This window comes from Cynoglossus semilaevis, chromosome 16 (genome assembly GCF_000523025.1).
Source record: "Cynoglossus semilaevis isolate Cse_v1.0 chromosome 16, Cse_v1.0, whole genome shotgun sequence".
Lineage (NCBI taxonomy): Eukaryota > Metazoa > Chordata > Actinopteri > Pleuronectiformes > Cynoglossidae > Cynoglossus > Cynoglossus semilaevis.
Window position 1 is genome coordinate 2,314,392 of NC_024322.1, and position 14,397 is coordinate 2,328,788.

Genomic DNA, 14,397 nt, shown 5'->3' on the forward strand with positions numbered 1-14,397 from the left:
CAGTGAATTTTCAGTGGTACCGGAGTACCAGATACTGCTACACACGCCTAGAGCGCCCTCTAGCGGCTGTCATGTGGCTACACAAGCCTAGAGTGCCCTCTAGTGGCTGTCAGTGTGAAAATAAACATGTGAAATTATATATTTTAATATATAAGTCGCACCTTATAGTCTGGAATATACAGCATATATTTTACAAGGGTGTTAAAAGAGAACATTTCCTGAACAATACATTTTTTTGACTTGGTTCAAAACCTCTCATCACTGTGACCATTCCCTTGGCCGCCAAATCAAAAATCTTTTCAGTTGACCTTCCAGCACGGTAATTACGGAGCTGCGCTGTGTCTTTGGCTGGATTTTGAGAGAACAGGAACATAACCGATCACGCTGACGTCCACAAACACGGACCAAAATACTGCTACCCTTAGAGTATCACTGTTGTTCATGGCAAAAGGCAAACTGTCTTCCAGGAGTTCTACTGTACCTCAACTGTGGAGCTTAAAATACGACGCATATCCACAGTCCAATTTAATTGTGAGGCATCTAAAACCAGAGGGCAGACTACTTTTTTCTCCCCTTTTTGTCGTAAAAAAAAAAAGACCCTGGCTGCTCCTGTGTGTTTGTAGGGCTCATTTGGAGATCGTGCTTTCCTGAAATAAATGTACCTGACGCAAACACAGGCTGACGAACTGCTCACGTACCCACCGAGCTGCAGCCCTTCTCTCCGTCTCCGTGTCCTACAGCGGTACCCGTGGTTCTGTTCTCTCCAAGGCTGCGGCTGTAGGTCAGTGTGACAGTGATGCAACCACCAGGTCAAGATGACAAAGGCTAATCCTAACAGTGAACAGTGGGCTACAGCAGCACGGACCTTCAGTCAAACCTACAAAAGGATGGGTGTAGAGTTTGGTACAAATCTGTATTTTTACAAAAAGGATTCTACAAACCTTTATCTATTTTTTTTTTGTAAAATTGAGTATGGCTTTTTTTTTAGCAATAACGTTTGACCCTCAGAGGTTCCCAACCCCTGGTACAGGGACTGGTCCCAGTCCATAGGTCATTTGGTATGGGGCTGGGGACTGGTCCCGGTCCATAGGTCATTTGGTATGGGGCCGCAGTGGGACACAGTGAGAAAATATACTTCAGTTTTACTAATTCACTTCATTACAAAAGAATCCAGTCATATCCCTTTACTTAAAGGGTACAGGATAAGTCTGTAAGATGTTTTATTTGGAAAATTTAATGATCCTTCAACGATGGCGTGGTATTACTGGTCGAGGACTGCTGAGCTAAATAATGGTAACTTATGGTAACGATTAGCTATTTCTGTGCTTAGGGCTTCTTCTGGCCACCTTTGACATTTGTGGTCAAAGTGTAGTTTATGCTAGGCTAACTCGTAGCTTTCGCTCAAGCTATTTCTAAGTATAATTTACTGTAAATGAAGCTTTAATATATGACATGTGAAAGTCATGCATAAAGGCTAAAATGCTTTTATTATTGTCTACCCCATCTATTGGGGAAACGTGGTTATTGCAGGGTATAATAAAGACTGGATAATGATAATATAAATAAATTATAGAATTTGGAAAAGTTTGGTGGGCGGGTTAAGAAGCTGAACGGGCCACGTCTGGCCCCCGGGCCTTAGTTTGCCCATGCCTGGTTTATGCCCAGGGGTTAGTTTCTGGTTAAATTTTAGTTATTATTTACTAACTTTATTAGATATTCCATCTTATTTTTTCCATTTCACATTTTTATGTGACCACTAAAAGCCTTAGTATGACTTTCAAGGGCATTTTTGCATGTAGTCCCTACAGTACAAACCAGTATGAACCAGTTCTGGACTTTAATTTTATCAATCATTTCAACGTGTTTCTGTGAATAAGCGCGACAAAAAGGGCCAAAACTTGTGAATGAGTCTGACAATGGCCACCTTTGTTACTTTCAGTGGTAAAAAAAAAAAACCCAAAGAGAAAGTAAACAGTGTAATGAATAACATTTTATGGAGATATTAAATGCAGGTAGTTAAGTAAAGGGACAAATGCACCAGTATCTGTTTCTACTTATTCATTTCTGTCACTTTAATGCCGCAGCTGCTAAAGGTGAAGCTAAATTTAACAACCATTTGTTTTTTAACTACTGAGCTGCTTATTAATTTCAACCCTGAGCCTCAATAAAGTCGTATCCTGAGCTCACCTGTGATAACATTAAAGGGGTAGTGCAGGTTTTTGTTTTTTCAAAAGTGTTTTCTGGGTCATGTTCCCACAGTAGATGGAGTTGGAGGTGATTAAAAGGGCATTATTGTAATATTTTGTTTCTCCGTTGACATCGACGCCTACATTTGACGTGCACAGATGAAGAAGCTGATGCTTCACGTTCAGACAGGTTTCTAGGGGGACTCGGGGCGATCGCTGCGTTCAGAATGATTTCCGACACTTCCATTAGTCTGTGGCCAAATCGTTCGTTTTTTTTTTATTTGTCTGATTCCTTGAGAATGCCAACTTTCAGGATCAAAGATCATTTATGAATCTGGAACGACAGCAAAGAATGAAGTCAGATGAGAAGAAGAAGAAAGAAAGATGAAGATGAGCCTGCTCCAGAAGTCTTTGATTCACGCTCATTTTTTTCTTTTCAAACTGACTTTGAAGTGTAAAAACACGGACTTCCCCTTTAGAGCGTTGTTCGCAGTCATTAATGACTTTACGGAAAGCTGCAACCGATGGTTGGGACTGTTACGTGCAAGCAGCTCAGAGGGAAAATATCCAACGTATTAAGTATATTTGAGGGGCCTATGGAGTAAAACACATAATCGCATTATTTCAACACTGATCTGTGGCTTGGCTGGATTACATGTATGTGTACATATGTACATGCTTACATGTGTATACAGTATATATATACACACACATATATACACATATATACATATATATGTCTATATATATAGACATATATATACACATTTATTTAGAAATGTAAACAGAGCCCTGAGACGACGTATTTGTCCTCTCGCCGAATAGCTTCCGTGGGACACAAATGTGGTTCTTCGGGGAAGGCAGGCTTGCTAGCGGCTACGCTATGGAACACAGACAGCTACAGTAAATATATAGGATAATTAACTGAAAAGGTCAACACTGTCAACGTCCCCAGTCACAGGAATGTCTTACTGTCCTCCGCACATCGCCCCATCACTGAGGCCACACTGTCCTACTTACTGGCCATTGTCTCCCTAACGAGGACACAGCGTCCATCTTAAGACACACTGTCACCAGTACAGGTTTGGAAGTGGCGGAACACGCCTTTGAATTGTCTAGAATATATTTTATTTTTGATTTTTGAGAAATAAGGTAAGGTACAAAATGAAGTATTTTTCCCCTTTGTTAATTTTATACCAATAAACAACAGATTCTGCTGCGTACACGGTCGACCATTGTACCTCAAATTCAATTATTTTTAAAATATGAATTCAAAATATAGACAAGTTTAGGTGAAATCTCAGGATCTAAATCAGTAACAACATTCAGTTTATATGAGTAAATGAGAAAATGTGGACACCCCAAGCTCAAATACAGCGTTGTGTCGTTGAATTCATCTGAATTCTGATGGGTTTTTTTTTATATTTGTTTATTTTTTTCTTGGCCCTTTAAAATCAAAAAAATGCAAAAGTCAACTCTCCTCCTTCTCCCGACGGTAACCTAATCATTAAAGTAGCCACAGCTAAATCAACAGCCATCAGTAGCTGAGATACTGGGATAATGGTAGTAAGTGAGCGTCTGGACAGTCTGTTCCTGCGTGTACACGCCTGTCAAACACATAAAAGAAAAAAAAAAAAAAAAAAAACAACTATGAAAAAGAAAAGTCTTGCCTGGGGTGCAGGATGCTATCTCTCTGAGGGACAAGATGTGACTCGCCTGCTATTAATAGCACTTGTGAAGATAATTCCTGCCTTGTTATCTTAGCAGTGGAGGCAGTCGTAGAAAAGGCCAAAGGAAGAATCACCCGAGGATCGGTGTTGTTCGAGCCGCTCGTGTCGTAGGAAAACACGCCTTCGATAACAATACACTACAGATGTGTGAAAACCAGTCGAACCGACAGCGTGCAGAGGGAGAATGTTCTGGACGAACCAGGACTGAGAGACTAAATGTACCAATAAAATGAAAAGCAGCGATGGGGGTGTACCGCAAAGAGCGACAGGACATTTTCCTTGACTGTCCGTGGGATTGGAACCACCCACTTAGACCACTTCCAAATCTGCACTTGAATAAATAGACCAGATTTTATGTGTCGAAAATGTATTGACTCACTACAGAAAAACCGAATCATCTCAGAGTCACACGAGACTAAACTACGACTGTTTGGACCACAATAACAAAGAAAAAAATGGAGGGGGCTGGAACCCAAACACCACTGCCCTCACATGAAACAGAGTTGGGAGTACGATACCGGGAAGAAGACGCAGTATAAATAGATATGAATTGCTAAAAATTTGACCCTGCAACAGAAAGTTTCTCCCACATCTTTTTCACAAAGACGGAAAAAAATTCAATGTCTAAGAAAAAGGCAGCTAAAACACCGATATCCGATATCGTCCAAACACTTTATTTCTGATTCCGATATCAACCCATACCGATACATGCCGCTGTTTCCCCCGTAAACTATTTTTAGGTAACATCACATATCTCCTGTTGTGGATATAACACATTAGCGACTTTGATTGCGATGTCCCACTAAAGGCATTTCACAAATTAGCATCGTCTGTACAAAACAAAATCTAAAGCGATTCCAGCATATTTGGCTAAACCCAAAACCTAAAGTGATTCCAGCATATTTGGCTAAACCCAGACATTGCGTTATCGGGTTTACATTATTGAAGGAAAAATCGATAACAATTCCTACTGATATGCTAATATCGGACCGATAATATTAGTAGGGCGATATTATCGGAAATTTCCAATTCCGATATCAACCGATATTGATCAAGCCGCTGTCTTTCCCCAAAACAATTTTTAGGTAACATCACCTGTCGTGGATATAACACATTAGCGACTTTTGTTGCGACGCCCCACTAAAGGCATTAGCATTGTCTGTGCAAAACAAAATTATTTTTGTTATTACATCATCATGCTAATATCAACCGACCGATATTATCAGAAATGTTTAGGGTTTGAGGTCTGTACTAATACAGTACTACGCAGGTTGGTATACACGTAACCTACCAAGGGGGAAATCAAACCCGCAACCCTACTGCCTGACCTGTGCTATTCCCATTACTGAACATGAACTCTAGGTAGAAATCTGAGTCTGGACATTTTCTCCTCTGTTTACTGCACACATGAAGAGCTGCAGGTGTTCACAACAGCAGAAAGACATGCAGGAGCAGGAACTATTACTCACTCTCCACCTCATTTTTCTGCTCAGTTCTCAAATGGAATCTGACATTTCATAGAACCATCACCACGGGGCTGAGTGGAGAAACGACCAACGGGGGCCCTTTTTTCTTCTTCTGCTAACAGCCGCTCGGGACTAATTCGAAGGAAAACGTATGGATTTTACAACTTTGCAGTAGCTTTTATTCCACAGCTGTTAGAATCCACTACTCACACCATAAACTTTGCAGCTTAAAATGGCTAACCATGCACAACTCTCTCTGCTGCTGCATTGACTTAAAGGTACAGTGCATAGAATTCAGCACCATCTAGCATGTTGGTTTCATGTGGCGGTTGAATATTCCTCACGTCACCCATCACTTTTCAGACATGTCCGAAACCATAATACGGTGGAGTTCACGGATTTGGATGTTTTTACTGGAGGAAAGACATGCACCTTGAAAAAAAAAAAAATTGATCCAGCCATGTTTTTTAAATGTATCACTGACAGTAATCAGTCTGCTTTAACACTGAGGTAGTCTATAACACTACCAATCACTTGACCTGGTTTCTTCTTCTCTGGATTTTTTTTTAACAGCAGCTCTGCACTGAGGTACATTCCTGTTCTTTACTGTTCAATTCAAACAATTCTCAGGTTCTTAATTTTCTGAGAATTGTTGATTTAAAAAAAACAAAACAAACCTAAATGTTTAGACCAGTATACAGTATACAGTGTCCCCTCTCTATATCGCAGTTCTCCTTTCGTTCCCTCAGTACATCGCAAATTTTTAAAAAAATCCGATCTCCCAAAATATAGCAAAAAAATAAACTAAAAGACAATACAAAATAATTACACATAGGAAACCTTTGGCTTTCAAAATGTAGATTCCGAGCGACACATCGTACACAGAATACTATTGGCTAATACAATGTGGACTCGGTGTACTATTGGCTAACTGAGTCGTTCACTTCGCTCTGCGTCGCCATTATTCAACTCTACTGTGGATATAATTGCGTGCGAAAGGGTAAATATATACGTAAATAATATATTAACTATCTTGCCTGTACTTCGCAATTTTTCCCATTTCGCGATGGGCCTTGGAACGCAACTACCACGATACATTTTCATATTTAACGGAATATAATTTGACAAAACATCACCTTCATTTTGGCCGGATTGAACCTGCGGGCGGGCCAGTTATGGCCCACGGGCTGTATGTTTGACAGCCCCAGTTTAAATCTATATTTTGTTAATCGGGGGTGGGACCGTTTAAACCCAGTGTTTACCTTGGGTAAATTTCATTTTATCTCCCGACGACTGTCTGTGTGCATGTGGAGCCTTGGGCACGAGCATGGAGCAACATTTATTTGTTAAGGCAGTTGATTCGTTTACAGTTTTACAGAACAGGAAAGAGTTCTGTGCGTGTGTGTGTGTGTGTGTGTGTAAGGATGGTGCATCATCTACAGTATAGTACCAGAATATTTCTGTAAGAATTCTTTTTTCATTTTCCAAGTTTCTTCAAACCCTCTTTTCCCCCCAATCCCTCCGAAAAAAATTATATTGAAAGTAAAAGAAAATACCAAATAAATAAAAAAAGGGGCTTAAAGGGACAGTTCACCACAGAAAGGGCAGTGCTCTTAATCTAGTTATCATGGCGGCGATTGAGTTTTTTTTTTTTTTTTTTTTTTTACATTTTATTTCGGCTGAACTGTCCCTTTAAGCTTGTGAAGGTCTGAATAGATTGTATGCACCCTATTTCTTTTCTTTTTTTTGTTCACTTTTCTTTTGTTTCAGCAGGCATGCGGCGATGCACGTTACCTTCAGATAAAATATCATACATACATACAACAGATATGTACACTCCAGGCTGTGGAAAAAAAAAAACATTCCTTCAGTAAATGTAAAGGTTCTGTAAACATGCACTCGGTTTTTGTTTTTTTTTTTTTTAATTTTTTTTTTACTGCTGAGTTCTCTGGACACCCAGGCTCCAGCATGGACTGACTGAGGTGTTCTGCTTTATCATACTGGTTTTATTTTTTTTTTAATTTTTGTCTTTTGATCCCACAGCGTTTTTGTTGTTTGTATTACATCAATAATACTTTTGTAAAATGAAGTAAAACAAACCTGGACTACACTAGGTCCCAGGTGAGGCGGTAGTATGCAGTATGTGGAGTCTAACACAGGAGGTCCTCGGTTTGCGACGTCCTCGACCTACGGTGTTTCGTGGTTACGTTGCCGTCTCCTACGTTTATTATTTTGACGTACGGCAACTAAACAAATTCCGCGTCGGTTAAAACGCCATACATTGGATTGTGCTACATTTGCTTTCTTTTTTGCCTTTTTTTTTGCCTTTCAATATGGCTCCAGGGCGTAAGTTGGACTCTTCTGATGTTTTGATGTCCTAGACCAGGGGTGTCAAACTCATTCATTGGTTCAGGGGACACGTAATTACAGTCGATTTCAAGTGGGCCGGACCAGTACAATCTCACCATAAAAAAATGATAACTTACAATAACAAACAAGGCCCCGTTTTCATGCAAAGAAGTGCAAGTATATAAGATATTTATTTGGATTCATTATTCATATTTCATGAAATAATAATATTTTGTACAAAAAACCTCATGAACATGAAGTGTTTGTGTAGAATTTTTGTTTTGAAAATTCATCAAGTGGGCCGAATCGAACACCCAAGTGGGCCGGATCTGGCCCACGGGCCGTATGTTTGACACCCCTGTTCTAGATTACGATGTTAGCGCCGTGCTAGCGTAGACGAGTGACACAGGTATTTATGTACAGCACAGTGAGTTCCAACTTACGAAAATCGAGTAACGTCGCACCGTAAGAACAGAATTCTGACGTAAGTCTGACGTGAGTCCCTGTTGTCATGTCAGAGTGGGGGGGGGCGCAGGGTGTAGTGTGTGGGAGGAGGGGGTGTCCACGGGGCCCCGGGGGGGTGGGTGAGAGTCAGCAGGTTTTAAAGGGAGTCAGGGTCTAGAGACGTCAAAGCCTAAAACCCGTTCAGGCTGGATTCGTGCGTTCTGCGTCCGTGAGTCCACAGAGCCGTGGTCGGTGGGAGATGGAGATGACATCATCCACCCAGAAGAACGTGATTGGGCAGTGTTATATTAGGGCCTAACTCAAACGACGCGTTAGAAAAAAATAACGATCCAATTGCGTAAAAGCGGCGACCCGCAAAATCCACAGTGGTTTGACTTTCTACTTTGTTGTGTTCGCTTTTCGCGAAACCGAAAGATCGTTCCTTCCTCAGATGCAGCTGTGACGACGAGGCACGTGTGGAATTTCGATTTATTTTGAGCGTGGACGGCACCGCCGCCACAAATACCCTACGTGACCCCCGTGATGGAGTGGACCAGGAACGCAGAAGGTACAAAGGAGCCCGGCGCCGTCACAGCTTCGCTCCGGTCCCGATCGGTCGCCACATCCAGCTACATTCCAGCTGGATCGGTGGCGGCGTTTTTTCGCGCCGACGTCCGACTTGTGCTACAAGTTGATTCTACAAACGGTCGGCCCTGTGACGTAGAGCCACGTTTTTCGTAATATGGTAGGAGGAAGAGAGACACTGAGCTGAACCCCTCTGATCTAAAAGATCCACAGTATTAATCTAATTATTCATAATCGTAATAATCACAAATGTGTTTTGTTTTTAAAGACACAGCATATGTGAGCTATACCTACGTCCAGGAATATATATATATAAATATATATATATATATATACTGTATGCATACATCTGCATAGAGTACATATGTATATGTGTTCCGTCTGATGCTGTATGATACAGTTCGTAACGTGGATACATTCTTGATTAAAACACGCGACGGGTCTCCTGGCGTCGGAACATTCGACATTCCGCCATCTTTGAACCGAAAAACCCTCTTCCCGCCCTGACGTTTGTCCATCCCGTGTCTGTCCATTCCTGATGGTTACCCCGGCCCCGTCGGGTGAGGGGAGGGCTTTTTCTTTTTCTTTTTTTTTGTACCTTGACAGCATGTTGCGCACTTGACACTGAGCTGATGTCTGACACAGTAATTAGGTGCAGGGTTTCGCTGCAGGAAACGGGATAAATTTAGTGCACGCCTGTCACTGCTCTGGTAAATAAAAACCACAGGGGGAGGAGGGGGTCTCGCCACTCTCCACGGCTCCACTGGGTTTATTTTTCGATCCTCGGTGGAAGAGTCCGACGGTAGTAATGAGGGGCTGAAGGTTTTTACGGTCACTCGGTGTTTTCTGGGTAATCTGGCCTGCGGTTGGGAGCAGACTCCATCAGTCTAAGGGGACTGGAACCACGTCTTTAACCACTCCACTGATTTTTGCCCCATCAAAAAAAAAAAAAAGTCAATAACGGATGATTCTTCTCCCTCCTCTTCCTCGCCCTCTCCTCTCCCGCTAGTCGTATCATCGGTGTGAAGTGAACGTCCGTACGTTCTTCTGTCACTGAAATCGTTCCCTCTGGTTCGACGTAGTGTTTTTGTTTTTGTAGATTCTCCGATTGTTCATCTAGTGTTGGTAGTTTTTTCTAAAACCCGATTTTTTTTTTTCAGTTTTTTTTTGGCCTTTTCTTTGAAGTTCCCTCAGTCACTTCACTGTTTATTGGTCGAATCCTGGAGTACGCCATCACTGAGGCTGGGAACAAAACCCCAACTCTAGGATGTATCTCTGTTGGAGCTGCCAAGAGCGGTGTGTCTGCATATTTGTACTTGAAGTTTTTGTGTTTTTTTTTGTTTTGTTTTTTTTTGTTGTTGTTGGGTTCCCCTTGTGTCCGTTGTCTCCTTAGTCGCAGCTCCTGTTGCGTTTCTTGAAGAAAAAGAAGGGCGTTTTCTGAGGAGGACCCAGTAAAATGGGAACCTGGTTCTTGTGAGTGATCCGGATCTGGAGGAATCAGAGGAAGAAAAAGAAAAAGTTTAGTTGGTTATTTCTCAGAAACATTTCCTGTTTTTTTGTTTTGTTTTTTTTTTCCTTCCTGTGCAGCGCAACCTTGCACACAACCCACGTAACGCAGCCAAAAAGCTACGTCTCCTCCTCCTCCGCCTCAACGATGGTTGCACTGTGACCACATTGAAAATGATGTGAGAAAGACTTTAAAAAAAACGCTACGAGGGTGAAAAGACAACGGTTTGTTTCTTCTTTTGAAAAGACGAACGCAGCCAGGCCGTGGTTTTTGACTGTACGAAGGTGTAGGAGGTTGAGTCCGTGGGAGTGTAGAGAAGGAAAAGGAACAAAAGGAGCTGGAAAATCAGCCAAAAACTGAACTGTGAAATCTGAGTAAAATAAAACTTCAGTGGCTCTCAAAGACAAATGTGAAAAGCCAATGCTCGGGAAAAACGTGGAATCCAGCCGCACCTCATTTCAATGTTCAGCTAACTGGATTACACCGTATTCAAATTGGTTCGTTCTGATTTGAAATCCCAGTAAGTCAGTGAAGCGAGGTGAGGGGAGTCGGACTAGCAGCCCCCAGACTCGCAGCAGCAGTAAACCCTACTCTTAACCAACCCTTTTAAACTGCCAAAAAAAAATATGTAGGACCCAAATTCAAAATCGAAGATGAAAAAAAAACTAAATTATTCACATCGCTACCTTTGGAAATGTCCCCGAAAATGTCCCCAATGTTCGTTGGTGACTTTTAATTCTAGAAGAACTCTCTGAATGAACTGTACAGCGCTGTTCAATACTGTTGGTAGGATTTGACTTCTGTTTGTACACAGTCTTTTTGACACTGTTCCTAATTTCATTTGTACATATTGTATATCATATTCACATATTATACATATATAATGTTGTGCAGATATTTTATATAGTATTTGAACTATACATCATATATATTTTATATATTTTGTACATGTTATACATTACATTTTAAACCATTGCTTTCAGCACAACTCAATTTTAACATTCAGTATATATTATATCTTTTATATTATATTTTAATACTATACACATTATATATATATATGTATATAATATATACTGAATGTATAGCATTTGTTCAAAAATGACAATATATGTTTATATATACATAACATAACCTCCTAGATTTCTTAAAGGGAACTCCTGAGGGATTAATAAAATGATATCTATCCATCATCCATCCATCTATTCATCCATCTATTCATCCATCTATTCATCCATCCATCCATCTACCCATCCATCCATCCATCTATCCATCCATACATCCATCTATCTATCTATCCATCCATCTATCCATCTATCTATCCATCCATCTATCCATCTATCTATCTATCCATCTCTCTATCCATCCATCCCTCCTTCCATCCATCTATCTATCTATCCATCTCTCTATCCATCCATCCATCTATTTATCCATCAATCCATCCATCTATTCATCCATCCATCTATTTATCCATCAATCCATCCATCTATTCATCCATCTATTCATCCATCCATCTATCCATCCATACATCCATCTATCTATCTATCATCCATCCATCCATCTATTCATCCATCCATCTATTTATCCATCAATCCATCCATCTATTCATCCATCTATTCATCCATCTATTCATCCATCTATTCATCCATCCATCCATCTACCCATCCATCCATCCATCTATCTATCTATCTTTCTATCTATCACGTCCCAGGACTCTGTGTCTGGCTGCTCTCCACCAGGCAGGAGCACAAGTGCAGGAACATCAAGGAGCCATAAATCAGGTTTACAGCTGCCTCCTCTCTCACACTGACTGCACTTTTATTTTCTGCTGCCATTAAAAACACTAGCTCCCGGGGTTACAACAGGGCACAAACCCCCCTTAGGCAAGAAAACTGTGTGTTCAACACACACACACACACACACACATACACACAGACACACACTCACAGTAGCTTGTTACTCTGTCTTTCTGGGCTCATACAAAGTCACCAGAACTCTGTGTTGGTGCGTGTCACAGTGCACAGGTGTCAGGTGCACGGAGGTGTTTCACTCAGTGTTTTCAGTCTCACCGTGCAGGGAGGCTGCATCCACGGCTCACCGTCTATCTGCATGGGCAGCCGCCGGGACGTCCTGTTGGGGACGGAAATAAGAGAGAGAGAGAGAGAGAGAGGGGTGATCGGGCTGGAGGGGCGGGGTCGCAGGTGTCGGAGGTCAGATCACACACACACAGATATGTCAGAGGCACGACAGGCCTGTTCACACTGTCGCTGCGCTGAGCTGCACACACTGGGGCTTTTGTTCCCATGGGACCAGTTCCCAGACAGACCCCCCCCCCCCCGGCTCTTTAAACAACTCAGTGTACACACACACACGTTTACTGTATACACACACACACAAACTGTACGCGAACGCACACACATACACGGTCTGAGTTGGTTTAGGTCCCTAACGCAGGCATCTGTGGCTACAGAAAATGAGCCAGTGACAGGGCAGATTATAAAAGTCACATGATGAAGTTTAATGTGACGGAATTCAGATTGTAACATTCAGTATATATTATATCTTTTATATTATATTTTAATATTATACATAATATATATATATATGTATATAATATATACTGAATGTATGGCATTTGTTGAAAAATTACAATATACGTTTATATATACATAACATAACCTCCTAGATTCCTTAAAGGGAACTCCTGAAAATATTAGTTTAACTGGTAAATAAGTAAAAAAAAAAAAAAAAATCACATTAACTTGTGTTTTTTCTAATAATAATAATAATAGTTATGGACATCTATTTTTACAAAATTTTCCAATGTTTGAACCACTGGCGTGCGAAGTGACTGCTGCTCTTTAAAGAGCACCTCCATTATCTTGAAGTGCGATTCTCGCACATTTGTCCAAACAGCGCTACTTCAACATGAAAAGCGTCCAATAGAACCTATTTCAACATTCAGTTTTGTCGTGCTGACGTTATAAAGACCAAAGAGATGACGAACGGAATAAAAAGGCATTTTCTTAGTAAGAAAAAACCAAACAAGCAGCTTAAAAACTCAGGTTTGAGAGTGGAATTCACTCTGATATTTTTTTTTTTCCCCAGATACGGACGTCACCCGGCGCTCGTGAGTCATTTCTCCGCTTCACTCCACCGGAGCGTGACATTGACCTGCTGTCAATAATTCACTGGGAACATACGTGTTGTTGTTTGGAGACCGTGGTGGGTCTCAGCCTGGAGATGCATGAATACATATTTGATAGCGCTGGTAGAGAACAGTGGTGAAAACAGTCAGAGGGACGATGGTGGGAAACACAGAAGCACAGATCGGGGGGGGAGAGAGGGTGAGGTGATGTAAGAGGGACGTCCAGACCTGATGGTGACACTGGCACACTGAGCCAGCCGGCGGCCTGCGCTCTTCAGTCCAGTGTAGATCTGACCCATTTCTATGGCTCCTTCCAGACCCACCACCTCCAGGAGCTGGTCACTGAAGTCTGCACAGAACAGAAGACAAAAGTTGTGGTGGTTACGATTACTTTCAGAGGTGGAAAAAGAGGAAAAAGAAGTAATGAAGTAAAAGTATCTTTACTTGCTTGAATTGTAATCAAGTAAAAGTATCAATCTAAAAATCCACTTGAGTAATAGTTACTTAGTTACTTTGAGTTACTTGATGCGAGAAGGGGACGAGTCACCAATCCAGTCTGCAAATAGTTGTGTTTAATCAAAAATTCAAACCAATCCAAGCTCGGTAATTACTCAGTAATTAGTTATTTTCCAATGTCGTGAAGTAAAATACTTGAGTGTACTTAAGTAAAAGTGAAATTACCTAGTCCAAAACTACTTAAAAAAAAGTACATATTACTCACAAGAACTACTCAATTACAGTAACATGAGTAAATGTAATTCATTAATTTCCACCTTTGATTATATTATGTTCTGGATGGGACTGTAAATACAGTATTGGATACTAGGGAAGAAGGAGTATTGTAGTATTGATGATAACGATGATGATAAATATTACATTTGTTAGTAGTGGGTAACCAGTGACAAAACAACGACAAATTCTAGTTGTATTATTGTTAGGAGTATTATATAACAGACAAGAGTCCTTACAGCGGTTTTTTTTT

At 41.0% G+C, this 14,397-nt stretch overlaps 1 protein-coding gene and 1 long non-coding RNA gene across 7 annotated transcripts in view; both read right to left on the reverse strand.

Moving 5' to 3' along the window:
• Positions 1–3,598: 3,598 nt before the first annotated feature.
• LOC112488257 (uncharacterized) lies at positions 3,599–8,265 on the reverse strand. Its single transcript, XR_003052115.1, has 2 exons — positions 4,800–8,265; positions 3,599–4,762 (listed from the first exon to the last, which is right to left on the reverse strand). It is a non-coding gene; the product is annotated as an uncharacterized LOC112488257 (long non-coding RNA).
• A 1,090-nt stretch (positions 8,266–9,355) lies between these two features.
• The window catches only part of dgkg (diacylglycerol kinase, gamma), a 77,371-nt gene continuing 72,329 nt past the window's right edge, over positions 9,356–14,397 (reverse strand). For 4 of the 6 annotated variants that reach the window (XM_008327966.3, XM_008327967.3, XM_008327968.3 and 1 more), the window contains 3 exons: positions 13,644–13,764; positions 12,337–12,397; positions 10,150–10,248 (listed from right to left, as the gene is read on the reverse strand). In XM_008327966.3, coding sequence (XP_008326188.1) covers positions 10,150–10,248; positions 12,337–12,397; positions 13,644–13,764 — 281 coding nt within the window. Of the gene's footprint in view, positions 10,249–12,336; positions 12,398–13,643; positions 13,765–14,397 lie in introns of all 6 variants that reach the window. The other 2 variants (XM_025063534.1, XM_025063536.1) reach the window with 1 other exon arrangement.